The following is a 19,285-nucleotide window of genomic DNA, read 5'->3' on the forward strand; positions in this document are numbered from 1 at the left end:
ATATGTTTTATTTAAATTATATATAATACGTTTAATATATACAAAGAAATACATGGACCACATGTAGTTACGAAACATGATGAAAATTACCACCCGTGAATACACCATCCTGCGTTAAGAACCAGCACAGGTGCTCCTCCTACGTGTGTTCTTCCCTTGTGCCATCTTCCCGACTCCTCCCTCCCCACCCCAACCCCTCCCCGCGAACGTCACCTCTCTCCTGAGGTTTTGTCTATCAATCCGCTGCTTTTTAAAAGGTTTTGAAAAAATCTCTTCTTTGTACTCCTAGCACGTGTTTCGTTTTGCTCATTTGAAGCTTACAGAAATATCGCGCTCTACGTCATCGTCTACAATCTGCTTCTTTCCAAATTGTCTCTATAATACATGCACATTGCCCGTACGCATAGACCTGTAATTTGTTTTCCCCGCTGGAAAATATTCCATGATAGGAACTGCCTAGGATATTATGGGGTCTGCAACCCAGCAGGGAAGGGTCAGCATAATGTGGTCAACAGCAGTGTTTGGGGGGGGGGGGGAATCAAGTTTCAGGTTTTGAGCTGAGATTCTGCAATAAACCTATGATCCAGAGGGGAGGGAAGAAGTTTGGTGGGATACACAGCAAAATAACCAGAAGTGCTGTGTCGGCCTATCAAGGTTATGGGTGATGCCTGTTCTTTTCCCCATTTTACACTATTTCTGCCTAAATGGTAAAAGAGGTAAATAAAAAAGAGGGAAAAGAGGTAAATAAAAAGCAACTGGCTCTGTCCTACTGGTTCTCCCCTCCAAGTGTTTGTCTTCTCTCTCCAATTAGACTGGAAGCTCCCTGAGAGCAAGATTGATCACTGCCCCCTGTAACGACCCCAGCGCCCAGTATGAAAAATGGCTGCAGCCACTAAAGCTCACTTATGGGACACAACAGCACCGAAAGAAATTGAAACTGGTGGGGAGGGTGATAGCTCAGTGGTAGAGTGCGTGCTTAGCATGCATGAGGTCCTGGGTTCAAACCCCAGTACTAGTAAAAAAAAAAGTATATGTCTATGTATACCTACTTGCCTTTCCCCCTCAAGAATGAAACTGTTTTCTCAAGAGAATGTTAACTTTCTTTCAGGCAACAGCACCTTCATTCCTTCAAAAACACGGATTAACCATCTGGTGTCCTGGCTCCATTCAGATTGATTTCTGTACCCCCACCTCCTCCAGAATGGTCTTGACTGGAATGAGCCAGCTTGCCAAGCTTCCAGATTATCTCCTATGTTTTTCTAGAACCTTCCCAATCATTTGGTTCAAGATGTTGGAGTCACTTTTCTTGGTTCTTTTTCCTTCGTCTCCCTTATCCAGCCAGCTGTCAGATTCTATCAGTTCTTCTCGCCTAGTAGTTCCCCTAATTATCCCGCCCTCTGTTCCACGATGATGCAGAACTGGTCCCGAGAGAATGAGGGTCCATGAGAGTCTCCAGTGACCTGAGGGAACCAGATAGAAGGAAAGGGTGGAGATGTAGACCTATGCACTAGTCCCTCCCTAGGCCCAGAGAGTGGTGCCCATACAGGAGCAGGGATTGTGAAAGAGGCTGCTGGATCACAGAATGGGGGAGAGTGGGGCACCTGAGATCTCCGACCAGGGACTATGTTTCCCAGGCTAAAACCAGTAATTGACAGGTATCGTTAAAATTATCTCAGTTGTAATCTGTGGCCAGCTAGAAGAGTATGTGAATATTTTGTGCTTGGGCCACAGTCCCACCCCTGCTGGGGGAGAGACAGACAAGGCAGAGGAGCCAAAAACCGTCACCACCTCTTTCACGCATTCACTCTCTAAATATATTTTGAGCACTTCCTCTGTGTCAGGCATTGCTCATTGCGGAGAGCGTAAGAATAAATGCGCTCTCATGGAACTTACAGGTGGGGGAGAGGGGGAATAGGAGACAAACCTTAAATAATTCTTTAATGTATAACAACAAGTTATGATAAGTGGTCTGAGGGAAAAGCACAGGGTGTAGGGAGCTGGGGGATGCCAGCCTGGGACAGGGGAAACCCCCTGCCAGTGTCACGGTCATCCTCAGCCTCTTCCTGGACCTCTCCCACAAGCTCCCACTCACTCTGGCTCAGGAGGAGGAATTTGCCCTCCCCCACTCCTGGACAGACCAACAGACACTAAGGCCCTGTCTTATCCTGGAGCCCCTCAGACTGAACCAGCTCTGGACGTGTGTTTTAAGCCCAACCAGGCCCCTCCCACCTGTCAAAAGCTGGGGTCACCTGAAAAGAAATATGAAACACATCATCCCCTTCCTTCTGTTGCCTCCCCTCCCCACTGCAGGCCCTCTGCACTCCCCTCTCCTGACTGTTGCAAAACCCTGGGGTTACAGAAAGAGAATGGTTATGGCTGCTCCTTTGTTATGGGCTGAATTGCATCCAGTCCTAACTCCCTGCAACTAGAATGTGACTGTATTTGGAGATAAGGCCTTTAAAAAGGTAATTAAAGTAAAATGAGGTCATATGGGCAGGCCCCAGTCCAATATGGCTGGTCTCCTTATAAGAAGAGACTAGGACACAAAAGCCAGCAAGCCTGGAGTGAAGCAGAGCCCTGCCCCATGCCCCCCGCCCCACCCCCTGCCTCTTGTTTATGGGAAAGCTGAAGCCTCCTGGGCCTCCCTGAGTCTCAGGAGAGCAGGCTCAAGCAGTCAATGCCTAGGACAGCAGAGTCACAGGCTCACTCTCTGACACACATTCCTGAGTTGTTTTACAGGTACCATAACTGGCACCAGAGAGAGGGAGAAAACGCTAACTGCATGATGACCAGACTGCAGCCATGACACAAGCTGCTCCGTCTAGAGCAGGACTGAGTCTACGGCTAGCACAATGCCAAGAACTGGCCCTAAAGAGAATGAGCTTAACACTACTGCTCATAATCATTTGTATCTTTGTGGGCATCAAAATAATTCTAGTTTGTTCTGCCCCTGTATGGAAGCAGGCAACTAAAACTGTCAGCAAAGAGATGCTTCAACTAACCCCATGTTGATATCTTTTACCCTAAGACATCAACGGCTTTTTTATCAGCGTGAAGCAGTTACAGAAGACAGACCTTCACCCATAATCCATACAAATGGAATGACATCTGGTGTGGGGGCATTTGTAAGCAGCTCTTTGCAGAAAACCCCTTTTGCCTTGTCACTTTAGCAAAGGTACATTGTAATCAACTTTTAAATCTGGCATCCCCATGCTTTACAAAACTTTCGATCACACAATGCCTTGCCTTACCTGTTGGTTTTCACCATAGATGGGAGAAATAGAAATGGAGAATCAGTAATTCACAAATGACCAGGTCTCTTCCCTAGCTTCCCCTTCAGTAATCTTGTGAACAAACTGTGTGGACAAGATTGCATCTGAGGAAAAGGGGGTTGTGACAGCTCTGGTCCCCTGTCTCAGTGATCCACTGAGATTACTTCCTGTTTTCCCTTTAAAACTTTCATGGCTGACTAGAAATTCAGAAATAGTTTTTGGGGACACTGAGTCCACTGTCTACCTCCCCAGGTTTCCGGCATTCTGATTAAAGGCAATTTTTCTATCAACATTGTCTCTTTCGAGCATTGATTTTTGAGCAGCGAGCAGCCAAACCCACGTTCGGTAACGAGACAAGAGGAGAGGCCCCAGGAAAAAGTGACTCTGCCAATGCCTTGATCTTGGGCTTCTAGCCTCCAGAACTGTGAGAAAATAAACTCCTGGTGTTTAAGGCACCCAGTCTATGGTATTTGTTATGGCGGCCCTAGCTAACTGAATCCTCTTCCATCCTCAATTCACAGAGGAGGCACTGAGGCTGGGATGGGAGTAGGGGAGGGGCACCATTTAGATGCAGTGAGGATGGGACCAGGACCCAACTGCCCAACTGGTTTCTCTACCTTTGGTTTGTACCCCCTGCTGTGTATGTAGATTCTGCTTTCTGAACACACCTCGGATTGAATTTCCCCACTCAAAACACCTTCAGCCACCCAGCTCTCACATACCCAGCAGGACAGGATCTGAACAAACTCTTTGGCTTGTACCCTAAGCCCTGCCAATGAGAACCTAAGTCAGTGCTTCTCCGACATTAACATGCATCAGAATCACCAGGAGAGTGTGTTAAAATGCTGACTCCTGGGCCCTGCCACCAAAGGTTCTTGTTCAGTACGTCTGGGGTGGGGCCCAAACATTTGCATTTCTAACAGGCTTCCAGGCGATGCGCATGCAGCCCTGGAATAGCTGCTCTGGCTAACAAGCCTCCTTTCCGCAGGGCCGCCCACGCACCCGCCCCCTCCAACAGAGCAGCTGATTGCTTTTCCCTCACCACCCCATGCCCTTGAGCCTTTGCCCAGCCTGATCCTGCCAGGAATTCCCTGCTGCCAAGTCTAACACTGGGGTCAGGTCCCAGGACCTCCCAACTCAGGATAAAGTTGACAGGGTGTGCTGCTTTTTAAAGGGAAAGCGTTACTGGAATTTGAACTAGAACTGGAATGACTCTAGTCCAAAGAATCATAGAGGAACTTGAGAAAGAAACGACACAGACATCTAGACCCACCCCCAGATACAGACCTCCCTTCAAGACACTGTGAGCCTGTGGTCATCCTTTCTATGTACAGATGATCAAAGGGAGTCCCAGAGAAGATAAGTGACTTGTCCCAGGGAACACAGCACATTAGAGCACACGCTGAGCAGGACCCCAGGTCTTCGGTGCAGCTGCATGCTCCCCCCTGCCCACCTGTGTGCTCCCCACTGCCTTTTCTAACCCTAAGAGGGTCTCCTGTCTCCCTGCCCTTTCCCACCTCCCCTAACCCACTTTCCTATGACCCCAGATGGGCCCTCGCATTTCCAGCCAGTGCTGAAATGGAGTCCCAGAGGACTATACAACTTGCCAAAGGGACACGAGTAGGGAAAAGGACACGGAAATGAGGGAAAGAGACTAAAACCTTTTATGCAGAGGGGAGGCCACTCATTGGCGTTCAGGAAGCTGGAGGCGTGGCTTCTCCCGGGACCCACTCACTTGTTCTACCAGCCCTGCCTCTGACCCCAGGTGGGCTCAGACCACAGCCCTGGGAACCACAAACCCTTGCTGGCCCCAGAGGAGACAGACTCTGGCTTGTCTCGGCAACAGGCTGTATGCTTCATACCCTGAGGCACTGGTTAGTTAGTTGGTTAGTTCCTGCAAGCTTTGCACCCCTCAACACAGATTTCTGCTCACACCAGTCCAATCAGTGGGGCTGGAGCTGGGATGAGGCACTGGGGGTGACAGCTGCCCTCCCAGACCTGCTCCAAGTGTCATTTGGACCCTCCAGGTGCAGGTGAGACAAACAGCTGGGAGAGCTGCCCCAGACACTTAGGGTCCTGGCAGAGAAAGGGAAGTCATTCCAGTGGGCACAGGGTTCCTGGAATCGGGATCTGCAACCCAAGTCGGAGGTGCCCCACCCCCACCATGTCACCGGGAGAAACTCTGGACCCGCTGCCTGACACCCTCATTCTGCAGCCGCCAGTCTTCCACCCGGTAAGCAGCTGCTCGGATCTGGACCCTCCTGGGTCTCAGGGCTCCTCCTTTCCTCCTTTCTTCCTTCCAGCCGGGCCCAGACTCCTAGGTTGGGGGGTGGAGAGGCCCTCAGTTGTGAGCCCCGCTTCCCCAGCACCCGCCCATGGGCTCTGGAAGACCCTCCTGAGCTTGGCAAAGTGGCTGACCAGCTCATTCTCACTTGAGTGTCAGTTACTGTTGGGCTCACGGGGGTCCTTGCATTTTAAAAGTAATAGAGCCTGGAGACACAGTGTAGTGCCCTCCTGCATGATGGGTGGCCAGGAGGACCTGGGGGAGTGTGTAGTAGGGTAGGAGGGGGACACTGGTTACCTAGGAAGGGCAGTCGTATCTCCAGCCTGGAAGGGAGTCAGGTCAAAACCTCCAAGTCAGAGGTGGGGCTGGGGTCTCCTCGATTCCTTCTGTTTCCTCCTTCGGCTCCTGCAGGTGCCCTGCAGGTTTCCTGAAGCCTAGCAGTGCTTTACAGAAGGCTGAACTCCCAGCAGACTCCCCCCTCCCACTGATGAGCACTAATTATCACTTTCTCTTTACTTGGTCCTCTCCTCCCAGGAGAGCTCCAACAACTCACTTAATTACAGGCCAGGCCGGGAGCCTGGGAAGTGGGAGGGACTGACATGCTGAGCCTGGTTAAGCTGTGGGCGCTCTGGCAGCCCGGGGTCTCCTGCACCTTGTTTGGCAAGCTGTGAGCCCCCGCCTGGAGGGCAGCGCTGCTGGGTCTCAGCTCTTTCTAGGCGGTTTGGGCTTCTGAAGGCTGCTGGGAGTTGGAGAGCACCGCATGAGGGCCAGCCTTGTGATACTGCCCAATATGTACCAGCTGCTTGTTCACATTTACTCTGCAAACACCTCTTCAGAGCCCACGCTGTCCAGGCCAGGCACTGAGCCTAGGGAAGGGAAAGACAGGGCTTCAGCTGTGGGGGGCTCGTGCCTCCCGGCGTGAAGAGCCAGCCACACGTCACCCTGGAAGCCGGCCAGCCAAGGAGCAAACCAGCCATGCCAGCAGCGAGCACGGTGAGGGAAGGAATGATTCAGGCACCAAAATGGCTGATGCCTGGAGAAGGTGTCAGAGCCCGGAAAATCAAGTCAGATTTCACAGACTATAGGGGGAGCAGCAGAAACAGTCCCTGAAAAAGGAGGGAGTTGTATTTGAGGAACGCCAGGGGAAAGCTGAGCTGGGAAGGTAGGCTGGGGACATTGTCAGGTATCTCGCCCACGTCTGTATGAGGGTCTGCATTCAGGCCCCAACTAGTCCACCTTTCTGCCTCCCAGTTCCCAGACTCTGGCCAATAAGAAGTCCTCAGCAAGCCTCAACGCCAGGCTCCTGAAGGCCAGGGTGGCAGCCCGAGGACAGCAAGCCTCACTAGGGATACCACTGTGCCCTAGGAGCTGGGGAGAGGGTCTGGGCTGGTGCGCCAGGGGGCAGGGCAGCTGAATCCGGCTTCCGCAGTGCCATGTGGCTTTCTGTGTGAAGGTCCAGGAGAGGGGAGTAGATGGAAGAGAACGTTTCGGAGAAAGCTAATTTTTCCCCATCGGGACACTTTCTGTTTGGGGTAGGAGAGTTCACTTTTCTTGTTCCTCTTCTTTCCTCACCTCCCTGACATAGGGGTCCCCAGGTCCTTTCTCCAATCCTATATGGACGGGTTTTTTCCCCTTGTTCAGCTGGTTCCTTACGTCACGACAATTTTTGGCGGCCTGCGAGCAGGCAAGATGGTCACGCTACAGGGAGTGGTCCCTCTAGGTGCACGCAGGTAAGGGGAGGGCCCCACGGCGGTGCTGGAGCTCAGCCCTGGAGGCAATGAGCCGGGGGTTCCTCTCTGCCTTCGGGGTCCCTGGGGGTCCCTGACTGGAAGGGCCCTTTGAGAGCCTCACCTCCCCCCAGGTTCCAGGTGGACTTCCAGTGCGGCTGCAGCCTGCACCCCCGGCCAGATATCGCCATCCACTTCAACCCCCGCTTCCACACCACCAAGCCCCACGTCATCTGCAACACCCTTCACGGTGGGCAGTGGCAAGCCGAGGCCCGGTGGCCCCGCCTGGCCCTGCAGAGAGGAGCCAGCTTCCTCCTCCTCTTTCTCTTTGGAAATGAGGAGATGAAGGTGACTGGAAGGGATGGGCATCAGAGGGTCTAGAACTTGCGTCCTTCTGCCTCCCTTCCTGCAGCTGAATTCCCCATGTCACTGTGTTGAGGGGTACTGGGAGGGGGGCGGAGTCAAGTACACAGAGAACCAAGCTGCTACCACACCCTGTTCCCAGCTGCCCTGGGTCCACATGGCCCTGTACACAGGGGGCATTCAGCAGGCTCTATGGTGCTGGCCCTGGAGAGGGCGCCGCTGAGACAGCCACAGGGAGCATCTGGAAAGCGCCTGCAATACTGGCTGCTCTAAGCCCTTAAACATCAGCTTATTGAATCCTCACAACCCACGAGGAGGGTCCTTTCATTCTCCCCATCTCACAGCTGAGAGGGCGGGGACAGCGCGAGAGAATCTGACCTCAGTGTTCTTTTAATCACTGATGTAAACTCCTGCCAGAAGGATCTTGAGGCTTCTTCAGGGAATAGGGAGCTGGAAGAAGCCAGCAGTGGAGGGAGGGGCCTGTGGACAGAGGTCCCCTTTCCCCACCTGTGGATGGGGACTCTGCTGCTGGGACTGCTGGCAGGTCAGCTGCCAGGCGGAATGGGGCCTGCGTGGGGAAGTGCTGTGTCAGGGGCAGGGGTGGGCAGTGAAGGTGCCGCCATGTGCCGGCTCTGCAGCCTTGGGGGAAATTCCAGTAAGAGTGCTCATGGTGCCTGGCACGTTAGCGTGAACTCAGGAACATCAGCAGCTGCCAGGCCAGCCTCCATCTGTCTCTCCAGGTGAGTGTGAACGGACGACACTTTCTCCACTACGCATACCGGCTCCCGCTGTCTCGGGTGGACACCCTGGGCATATATGGTGACATCTTGGTGACGGCTGTTGGATTTCTGAACATCAATGTAAGTTCCTTGGAGGCTGACGCCTGGAAGGCAGAGGCCTCTGACTTCCCCTGATGCCTGCCTAGGCCTGGGACACCCTCCCACTCCAGACGAGCCTTATCAGCGCAATTATAACCAAGGTGGAAGGGCTTTGTAGAGGTGGTGGACACGAGGCGGGGTGAGGTGACCACAGAAAGCAGAGCTAAGAGCCTCGGGCAGCAGTCTGTACTGGGCGTGGGGTGTGGTCCACATGGAGGAGCCATGGCCAGGAGGCAAATGACTTAGAGGCTTGGAGCGGTGGGACCGAAACCTAGCAGTGGCTGTATGATTCCCGGCTGAGGGGCTTTATTCAAAAGGCAGATTTCCGGGATCTGCCACCAGAGATTCGGATTCAGGAAGTCTGAGGTGGGGCCCAAGAATCAGCATGTTCAAAATGCCAGGTTTCAGAAGCCCTGACGGGGCCTCCGGGGAGATGCGGCGCTCTCAAGGCCAGAGCTCGGCCTCTGCCGGCTTCCCAGGCACAGCAGGCCAGGCGGGAGCCAAATAAATCGCTCCAGGGCTTGCGGTGGAGCCGAGTCCGGCTCGTTGCTTTTTCTCTTTCCCAACGGCCATTTGTGGAGGGCGGCAGCGAGTATCCGGTTGGACACGTGAGTCTCTCGGGAGCTTGGCTGGCGCTCGCGGTCCCAACCACACTGGCTGCCCCGCTGGCTCTCCCTCCTCCCGGGGCCTGACCTGCCCCTCGCTGGCCGCTGCTCACGCGGCCCAAGGCCCAGCTGCCACCCACCTCAGTGCGCGGTTGCCATGGATACAACTGGCCCCGTCGTAGTCCCTGGGACCCGGGATTTGCCCCTCCCAGCGCCGGGGCGGTTCGGGAAGACGGATGCGGTGGGCTGGCTGCCCGGAAACGCCGGGGCCCCAGTATTCCCATCAGAAGCCTCGTCTCAGCTGGAGCTCTCAGCTCTCAGCAACCCTGCGAGGCTGCGGGGTTGGCCTGCGGGGCAGAAGGGGAGATGAGGCCCAGGCCCTCGCCCAGAGCCACAGGGTGTGAATGACAGACCCTCCGCCCCGTCCCCCCCCCATTATTTCAGAGCTGGTGTCCCTCTGAATTCAAAGGGACCCCTCTGGGGCTCCACTTACCTGCATTATCGCTCAGAGAGGCAAACCCCAAGTATCCCCAATTCTTAAGAATAAAGTCCAGAGGTTCTTTTTCACGGAGCAAACAGCACGTGGCCTCCATGACCCCTCTTTCTTCCCTTGACAGCCTTTCCTGCTGGAGAGCCCCAGGCTGGTGAGTGACCTCCCTCCTCGTTCTGGTGGGGGTACAGTCCCTCACCTGCTCCATCAGAGGTGGAAGGGCACCCCCAACTGGTGGGAAATGCCCTCAACATCAGGGTTTCCTTCCTGCTCCAGGGGTCCCTGGCCCCTGAGGGCAGCCCATGAAGCGATTCCTGCGCGTGGGAGCCCTCGCCACGCCCCTCTGTGAGTCCTCGTCTCAGTTATCTCCTGTGTTCCCTCAGGAGGTGCCCTGCTCACGTGCCCTTCCCCGGGGCCTCTGGCCTGGACAGGTCATCATAGTGCGGGGGCTGGTCTTGCCAGAGCCGAAGGAGTAAGTGTCAGAGGGAGGGGTATAAGCATCTTTGGTCTCTTTAACCTTCAGCACGAACTTTATAAGCATCACCTCTTTAATCTCCAGCACCACTACTTCATCCCCACCTTACAGATGAGAAGTAAATTGCCCAGGGTCGCACAGCTTGTGAAAGTCTGATCTGTGATTGGTACAGGGTTCAGGATGCTTTCGTGGCCCCAGCAGCCCCAAATCTGGGGGTATCTTCCCTGCCTGTACATCTGTTCAGGCCAACCAGCCTCTCCCCGCAGGTCCCAGCTGGAGCCTCGGGAAAAGCCCTGTAAAGGCACAGGCTGAGACCCAGGGAGAGGATGCGACCTCCCACAGTGACATAGTGCCCTGCTTTAGGAAACAGAGCCAGGCGGCCCCAAAGAGGAAGCCCTGTGCTGCAAAGTGGACACTTGGAGGGACACAATAACCAAGTGGATGCTGCTAACCTCTCCGACAGAGGGCGCTCCCGCTCCATTTCCCAAACCTGTGGGCTCCAAGTCAAGTGTCTTTTTCTTTTCCTTCTTTCCTTCCTCCCCTCCATCCTTCCTTCTTCCTGGAATTGCATTGGACTTCATGACTTTTCTGAGCCAGATTTCCTGGGTTTGACTTCTGCTGAGGACACTTACTACTTGCACAACTGCACAGCAGTTCCTTTTCCTTTCTGTGCTTCAGTTTCCTTGTGTGTACAAAGAGGTAAAAATAGTGCCGCCTTCAGGGATGGTATAAATGCATAGAACTGTGCCAGGCACATAGCATGTGCTCCACAACTGTGATGGTGCCACAGTCCTTGTGCTGGAGGGGCAGGGGAGTAAGAAAAACACCTCGTGTTCTCCTTGCCTGATCCCCTCCCGTTTGTTTTTGTTTTTGAAGTCACTGGCCTCACTCCACCCTTACCCTGCATGATCTTGATCAGGTGTGTGAATTCTGAGCAGACATGGAGGCTGTGGAAAGCATGGGCCTCCAAAGTCAGGCAGGACTGGTTGGATTTCTGGTTTTGCCTCTTATAAACTGTAGTCTTGAACAAGTCACTACACCTCTCTGAGTCTGGAGTCCTGAGTTTCCCTATCTGGTGGGGGGAGGGGGGAGATAATCCCAACACTACGGGGAAAAAAAAAGTTCCCAGTAATAGGACCCCCACTCCGCCCAAAATTTGGAGACAGGAGACCAGGTTCAGATCTTTGCTCAGGGTCACATGGTTATGATTAGTAGCAGCAAGTGATTTTACTGCTCTCTTTCAAGGGCCAGGAATTCACATGTCCTCAGGGGCCAGGCAGGTCACAGAAATACTGAGGCACCAGGCTGGGAAAGCTGGTGTAGTGGGAAGAGTATTTCCATAGACTCACTCATGCCAGACCTTCTATTATTTTAAAAGAGAAGCTGGAAACCATCTCTTATAAACTTTCTCATTTTTGAAAATGGTATTACTTTAAAGTTGAAGAATACTGCAGATCAGCCAGAACATTTCTACAGGCCCAGTCGGCCCCGGGCCACCAACATCCAGGCTGAGCGCAGTGCCTGGCACTTAGCCAGCTGGCAGTGAATGCCGCCTCTGTAGTTCCTGCTGTTTCTGAAAGCAACTGTGGCTTGAATTGGACGGGGGTGGGGGGTGGTGGTGGAGAGAGTTTGGAGGGTGCCAGGTTCATTTGCATTAAAAGTTTGTCCTTCTCTATCTACCTCCCCTCTCCCCAAGCGCTGAGTCTGGATGTGGCTGCAGCTTCAAAGGGCTGAAACAAGAGCAGCACCGCGCACTGGAGGGAACCCTTACCCAGTGGAGGGCGGTGCTGGACGGGGCTGAGGTGGGGGGACACTGAGGCCTCCAAGAGTTTTCAGGCCAGTGGGAAGACAAAGCCTGATCTGAGGAGGCAGGTGGGGAAGGGGGCCCCCAGCTAGTGGGTGGCAACGTGGCAATTTAATCTCAGGTGCACCTAAGATTCAAGCAGGTGGTTCGTCTCTCTCTGAGCTGTTTCCCGAGGCCAGACTCTGCCCAACCTTCCAGCCACTCTTCTGCCTCCATCCCTCCCCTGAGGGCCAGCAGCCACAGCCTGGAAGAGCCAGGGAGCCAGGGACTGGGGGTTAGGAAGGCTGAGGCCCTTCTCCCGCCCCTTCCCGCAGTTTCACGCTCAGCCTGCGGGACGAGGCTGCCCATGTTCCTGTGATGCTAAGGGCTTCCTTCGCAGACAGAACTCTGGCCTGGGTCTCGCGCTGGGGCCAGAAGAAGCTGATCTTGGCCCCCTTTGTCTTCTACCCGCAGCGATTCTTTGAGGTGGGTCTTGGAGAGGCCTGGTCCCTTTGGGGTGGAGCACAGAGCTGCACTTGCATCCTGGAGACTGGCGGCATGTCCTGTGGGCCGGGAAGCCAGAGCCCCTAGCAGAGGGAAGGTCTATGCCAGGGCTCCACCCTCCACGCTGGTGCTGGGGTCCCGTGCCCAGAAGCCCTGGGGAGATGCTGGCATCGGCATTATTGAAAAGCCCCGCTAGTGACTCCAAAGTGCAGCTGGGGTTGAGACCACACCTCCAGGGGAATCAAGCCCTAGTACAGATGGTGAAACTGAGGCCAGGCCTGGTGACAAGCTGGGCCCCTTGTCCTGTTCTCTTCCACCTCTGGGTGCCTCATGGATCCAGTCTCTGATGGGAGGGGAGGCTGGCTGGCTGGGGATCAGGCCGGCAAAGGAGGGTCTGGAAGCCTGCAGCACCTCCCGCCCTCCTTTCCCAGGTGCTGCTCCTGTGCCAGGAGGGAGGGCTGAAGCTGGCGCTCAATGGGCAGGGCCTGGGGGCCACCAGCCTGGGCCAGCAGGCCCTGGAGCAGCTGCGGGAGCTGCGCATCAGTGGCAGCGTCCAGCTCTACTGTGTCCACTACTGAGGAGGGATCCAGAGGGCTGGCCAGAGAAGAGGAAGGCCCTCCTAAACCCAGGATGGCCCCGCTCTCCTCCTCTCATCTCAACATCCACCTGTCACCTGGTGTCAGGCCTGGCTCCCTACTGGAGCCAGCAGCCTGAGTCTGCAGGGGCTTTGGACTGCCCAGCAGAGGGTAGGCACAAGAGTGTGAGCGTTCAGAAATTCTGCAGCTCCCTCCACCAGGAGCCTGCGATCTGGTTCTGCCTTCCTTCAGGGCCTAGACAAGGAAGCAGGCTTTGTACTCTAACGAAGATATCCCCCCAAAATAGTGGCTGAAAATGTAGAAATTTATTTCCTTCCTATCTAACAGTTCTGGAGAAAATAGTCCGGGTCAGTAGGGCGTCTCTGCTCCATGGATCTTAGGGGTCATGCTAGTCATCATCCCACCATCCCCGGGGCGTCAGCATCACCTGCATGCCAGAAGCTCTAGGTTTCAACCACTGAGAAGACAGATAGAGAATATGGACAAGGTCCACCTGACAAGGTACGCCTCAGGCCTGGGCTTGGCATACACTGTTACACTCACGTCTCAGGGGCCAGTACTCAGATACCCAGCCCCACTATCTGCAAGGGAGGCTGGAAGTGTTCTCCGGCCGGAAGGCCACGTGACCGGCCACAGTTATGCTACTGGGCTTCCCGGTACGTTTGGTTTTACTTACACCATCTTATTTTGTGTCATGTATTTACCATTGCTATTTTTTCCTTATAATTTCTGCTTTCTTGCTTACTGTTGGATTGATGAAGTCTTCTTTACCACCTCCTCTGCCTTTTTTTCTTACATGGACTTGGAAGTTATGAATTCCATTTTACACTTCCAGTGGTTACCCCTAATCTTTATTTTATTTTCTTATTAACACAATATAATTGACTTTTGGGGGTGGGTAACATTCTGAGTTTTAATATGTATGATGAATTGTGTGGCCACTTCCACCATCAGGATATATAACAACTCCATCATCCCCCAAAATTCCCCTGTGTCACTCCTGTGTACTCACACCTCCTCCACCCCTTCCCCTAACCCCCGGCAACCCACTCATCTCTTCATTATCATATTTTGTCTTTTTGAGAATGCCATATAAATAGAATCATATGGGGCATGACCTTTTGAAACTAGTTTATTTGAACCAGTATTATCCTTTTAAGATTCATTAAGTTGCTGTGTGTATCACCGACCCACTCCTGTTTATTACTCAGTAGTATTCCATTGTACCACCATTTGTTTATCTGTTGACCCACAGAAGAACATTTCAGTGGTTTTCAGTTTTTGATAATTATGAAAAGAGCTGCTAAAAACTTTTGTTTACAAGTCTTTGTATGAACATGACTTTTCATTTCTTTAGGGTTAATTCCCACTAGTGGAATTGATGGGTCGTATGGTAAATGCATGTTTTAACTTTATAAGAAACGGCCAAGCTATTTTCCAGAGTTGTTTCAGAGTATCTTTGGGAATTTGGCATTCCCACCAGGAATGTATCAGATTTCCAGTTGTCCTGTCTTCTCATCGGTACTTGTTATTGTCAGTGTTTTTATGTTAGCCATCCTCATTGGCGTGTCGAGGTATCCCATTGTGGCTTTGATTTGTGTTCCCCTAATGGCTACCGATGTTGAGCACGTTTTCATGTGCTGATTTCCATCTGTGTATTCTCTGTGGTGTAATGCCTGTTCAGATCTTTTCTCCATTTTTAAATTGAGTTGCTTGCTTTCTTATCATTGACTTTTAAGAGTTCTTTATATAGGCTGGAGAAACGTCCTTTGTCAGATATGTGATTTATAAGTAATTTCTCCCAGTCTTAGCTTGTCTTTTCAGTCTGTAAACGGTTTCTTTCACAACAAATTTTTTAATTTTGATGAAGTCCAAGTCATCATTTTTTTCCTTTTATGGATTATATTTTTGGTGTTATATCTAAGAATTTTTTTGCCTAATGAAGATTTTCTCCTTTGTTTTCTTCTAAAAGTTTTGTATTTTATAGTTCACACATAGACCTATGATCCATTTTAAGTTAATTGTTAAATGTGATGTGTAGTTTAGGTCGAAGTTTATGAGGGTGTTTTGTTTGTTTGTTTGGTTGGTTTGATTTTGCATTAGGATGTCTGATTATTCCAATAACATTTTTGAAAAGACTGTTTATGCTCCATTGAAGTGCTTTTGCAACTCTATCAAAAATCAATAAAATTAGTCACTCCCTCACACCATAGACAAAAATAAACTCAAAATGGCTTAAAGACTTAAACATTAGACAAGATGGTATAAACTTCCTAGCAAAAACATAGGCAAAACACTTTCTGACATAAATCTTAGCAATGATCTCCTAGGGTAGTCTACCCAGGCAATAGAAATAAAAGCAAAAATATAAAATGGGACCTAATTAAACTTACAAGCTTTTGCACAGCAAAGGAAACCATAAGCAAAACAAAAAGACAGCCTTCCGAATGGGAGAAAATATTTGCAGATCATACAACTGACAAAGGCTTAGTTTCCAGAATATATAAACACCTCATACAACTTAACAACAACAAAACCAGCCCCATCCAAAAATGGGCAGAAGACCTAAACAAGCAATTCTCCAGTGAAGATATACAAATGGCCAATAGGCACATGAAAAAATGCTCAGTATCGCTAATTATCAGAGAAATGCAAATCAAAACTACATTGAGGTATCACCTCACACCAGACAGAATGACCATCATTCAAACGTCCACAAACAGTAAATGCTGGAGAGGCTGTGGAGAAAAGGGAACCCTCCTACACTGTTGGTGGGAATGTAATTTGGTGCAGCCACTATGGAAAACAGTTTGGAGAGTCCTCAGAAACTAAAAACAGACTTACCGTATGATCCAGCAATCCCACTTCTGGGTCTATATCTGTAGGGAACTCTAATTTGAAAAGATACATGCACCCCAATGTTCATAGCAGCACTATTTACAATAGCCAAGAGATGGAAACAAGCTAAATGTCCATCACCAGAGGACTGGATAAAGAAGCTGTGATATATTTATACATTGGAATACCACTCAACCATAAAAAAGAGTAAAATAATGCCATTTGCAGCAACATGGATGGATCTGGAGATCATCATTCTAAGTGAAGTAAATCAGAAAGAGAAAGAAAAATACCATATAATATCACTTATAGTGGGAGTCTAAAAAGGAAAAAGAAGACACTAATGAACTTATCTATGTGAAATCATAAACAGACTCACAGACATAGTAAACAATCTTATGGTTACTCGGGGGAGAGTGGGTGGGAAGGTATAAATTGGGAGTTTGAGATTTGCAAATATTAACTGCTATATATAAAATAGATAAAAACAAATTTCTTGTGTATAGCACAGGGAACTATATTCAATATCTTGTAGTAACCTATAATGAAAAAGAATATGAAAACAAATATACATATGTGTATGTATGACTGAAACATTATGCTGTACACCAGAAATTGACACATTGTAACTGACTATACTTCAATTAAAAAAAAAAACTAAGACATCTATATCCAATGCTAAAAAAAAATCAGTTGGCCTTATTTGGGCAAGCTTATTTTTGGACTCTATTCTGTTCCATTAGTCTGTCTCTTTGCCAATATCACACCATCTTGACTATTGTATCTTTATAGTAAATCTTGATATTGGGTAATATAATTTCTCCAAACGTATTCTTCTTTTTCAAAATTATTTTGGCTCTTACTGTTCTTTTGCCTTTTTGTATAAATTTTAGGATCAGCTTGTCCATACATGCAAGATAGCCTACAGGGATTTTGATTGGAATTGCATTAAATTTATAGAACAACTTGGGAAGAACTGGCCTCTTTATTATGTTGAATCTTTCAATCCATTAGCATATTATGTCGTACCACTTATTTAGGTCTTTGATTTATTTCATCAGCATGTTGTAGTTTTCAGCATACAGATCCTGTACATGAGTTGTTAGATTTATAGCTAAGCATTTAATTTTTAGGGGTATTGTCAATGGTATTTTTTAAACTTAGTTTGCAATTATTTATTACAATTATATAGAAACATGATTGATTTATCTGTGATGACTTTGTATCCTGGTACCTTGTGAAACTCCGTATTTCTAGAAGTGCTTTGTCTATTCCATAAAATCTTTAACATAAAACAATTGTTTACATGTTGTCTATGGAAAGAGACAGTTTTACTTCTTCCTTTCCAATCTATAAGTCTTTTTTAAAAACTTTTCTTGCCTTATTATGCTGGCTAAGAATTCTAGTGCAATGTTGAATGGGAGGAGTGAGAGTAAACTTCTTTGTCTTTTTCCCAATATTAGGGAGGAAGCCTTATGATAGTAACTGCAGATTTTTTGTAGATGCCCCTTATAAAGTTGAGGACACGCCTTTCTATTTTTAGTCTACTGAGAGGTTTTTTTATTATTATTACCATTATTATGAATTTATTACAAATTATTATGAAAAGATGTTGAATTTTGTCAACGGCTTTTTCTGCATGAAATGATATAACCATGTGTTTTTTATTCTTTAGCCTATAAATACGGTGTATTACATAATTGGTAATCAAATATGGAACCAAACTTGCTTCCCTATGATAAGCTCTACTTGGCCATGATATATTATTCATTTTGAAAGTACAAGCACACCTTGTTTTGTTGCACTTCACTTTATTGCACACCCCAGATACTGCACTTTTTATAGATTGAAGTTTCATGGCAATCCTACTTTGAGCAAGTCTATTGGTGCCATTTTTTGAATAGCATTTCTTTTTTTTTGGATTTTAAGTAAACTTTTTATTTGAGATCATTGCAGATTCATGTGCAGTTACAGGAGATAATACTGAGGGATCCTATGTACTCTTTACCCAGTTTCCCCCAATGGTAACATCTTACAAAACTATAATACAATATCACAACCGGAATGCTGACAGTCGTCCAGTTCTGTCAAGAGACAGAACATTTCCATAGCCACAAGGACCCCTTATGTGGCCCTTTTGTAGCTAAATCCACCTCCCTTCCATGAGAACCCCTTCATTAACCCCTGCCAACCACTGTGTTTTCCATTTGCATAATTTTGTCATTTCCAAATGTCATATAAATGGAATCATACAGTATATAACATTTGAGGATTGGCTTTTTTCACTCAGAATAATTCCCTAGCAATTCATCCAGGTTGTTGCATGTATCAATAGTTTGTGCTTTTTTTATTGTTGAGTGGTGTTCCACGGTATGGTTATACCAGTGTTTGTTCATCTATTTACCTGTAGAAGGACATCTGAGTTACTTCCAGTTTGGGGTTTTTACAAATGAAGCTGCTATAAACATTTATGTACAGGTTTTTATGCGAACACAAGTTCTCATTTCTCTGGATAAATTCCCCAAAGTGTAATTGCTGGGTCATATGGTAGACTCAGCAATTGAGAAACACTTTGTAGAATAAAATTATATTTCAAAGTGGATGGATCTAAAGGCTGTCTCTGGAATTGTTCTTCTACTTACTAGAGGTAAGGTTTTGTTTCTCTTGGGCTCTTTTCAAGGTCCAATAGCAAAATTTCTAAACTAAGGTATATACATTATTTTTTAGACATACTGCTATTGTATACTTAATAGACTACAATATAGTATAAAACAGAACTTTTATATGCACTGGAAAACCAAAAGATTCACGTGACTCTCTTTATTGTGATATTCACTTTATTTAGGTCTAGAACCAAACCTGCAATATCTCTGAAGTATGTGTGTAGCTGGATTTGATTTGCTAAAATATTTTTGAGGATTTTAACATGTGTGTTCATGAAGGATAATGGTCTCTAATTTTGCTTTCTTGTGCTGTCAATCATTGTCTTGTTTTGTTATCAGGATAATGCTATCCCCTCCTCTGTTTTCTGGAAGTTTGTGAAAATTGGGGATATTTCTTTAAATCTTATTTAGCGTTTTCCAAGGAAGCCATCTAGACCTGGATATTTCCATTTGGAAGATTTTTAATTAAAATTTAATTCCTTTGATAAGACATAGAAATAGACTGTGTATCTATTTCATCTTGGTTGAGTTTTGGTAGTTTGTGTTTTTCATGAATTTGGTCCATTTAATCTTAGTCATCAAATGTATATATATATATATGTAGAGTGCATAGTATTATTTTCTCATCATTTTAATGTCTGTATGGTCTTTACAGAAAGCCCTTCTCCCATTTCTGACACTGGTAATTTGCACCTTTTTCCTTTTTTTCTTTGTCAGGTTCACTAGACTTTTATCTATTTTATTGATCATTTTTTTTAAAACAGCTTTGACCTTGTTGATTTTCTCTATTGTTTTCTGTTTCAATTT

General features: G+C 48.4%; 1 protein-coding gene and 1 long non-coding RNA gene across 4 annotated transcripts; one reads left to right on the plus strand and one right to left on the minus strand.

The window, feature by feature from the left end:
* Positions 1-5,037: 5,037 nt before the first annotated feature.
* Positions 5,038-17,828, plus strand: LGALS12 (galectin 12). 3 transcript variants are annotated; one of them, XM_072970159.1, is made up of 11 exons: positions 5,038-5,146; positions 5,300-5,505; positions 6,393-6,549; positions 7,142-7,286; positions 7,418-7,631; positions 8,387-8,506; positions 9,094-9,132; positions 9,747-9,773; positions 10,003-10,091; positions 12,213-12,363; positions 12,813-17,828. In XM_072970159.1, the coding sequence occupies exons 2-11, from the start codon at positions 5,437-5,439 to the stop codon at positions 12,957-12,959; spliced, it is 1,158 nt and encodes a 385-aa protein (XP_072826260.1). In that variant the 5' UTR covers positions 5,038-5,146; positions 5,300-5,436; the 3' UTR covers positions 12,960-17,828. The 3 variants fall into 3 exon arrangements, with proteins under 3 accessions (XP_072826260.1, XP_072826262.1, XP_072826261.1); XM_072970161.1 differs by lacking the exon at positions 6,393-6,549; XM_072970160.1 differs by lacking the exon at positions 6,393-6,549 and having other exon boundaries at positions 7,198-7,286.
* Positions 8,021-9,975, minus strand: LOC140698803 (uncharacterized). The gene is made up of 2 exons (XR_012076767.1): positions 9,623-9,975; positions 8,021-9,476 (listed from the first exon to the last, which is right to left on the minus strand). It is a non-coding gene; the product is annotated as an uncharacterized lncRNA (long non-coding RNA).
* Positions 17,829-19,285: the final 1,457 nt, after the last annotated feature.

The sequence above is a fragment of the Vicugna pacos genome, chromosome 10 (assembly GCF_048564905.1).
Source record: "Vicugna pacos chromosome 10, VicPac4, whole genome shotgun sequence".
NCBI lineage: Eukaryota > Metazoa > Chordata > Mammalia > Artiodactyla > Camelidae > Vicugna > Vicugna pacos.

What these genes read in the sequence shown, in the direction of transcription:
- LGALS12 (XM_072970159.1), top strand. Translation starts at nt 5,437, where the DNA reads ATGTCACCGGGAGAAACTCTGGACCCGCTGCCTGACACCCTCATTCTG. An exon ending in GTCCCTCTAGGTGCACGCAG is followed by an intron (nt 7,287 to 7,417) that starts GTAAGGGGAGGG and finishes ACCTCCCCCCAG; the next exon opens with GTTCCAGGTGGACTTCCAGT. An exon ending in TTGGAAATGAGGAGATGAAG is followed by an intron (nt 7,632 to 8,386) that starts GTGACTGGAAGG and finishes CTGTCTCTCCAG; the next exon opens with GTGAGTGTGAACGGACGACA.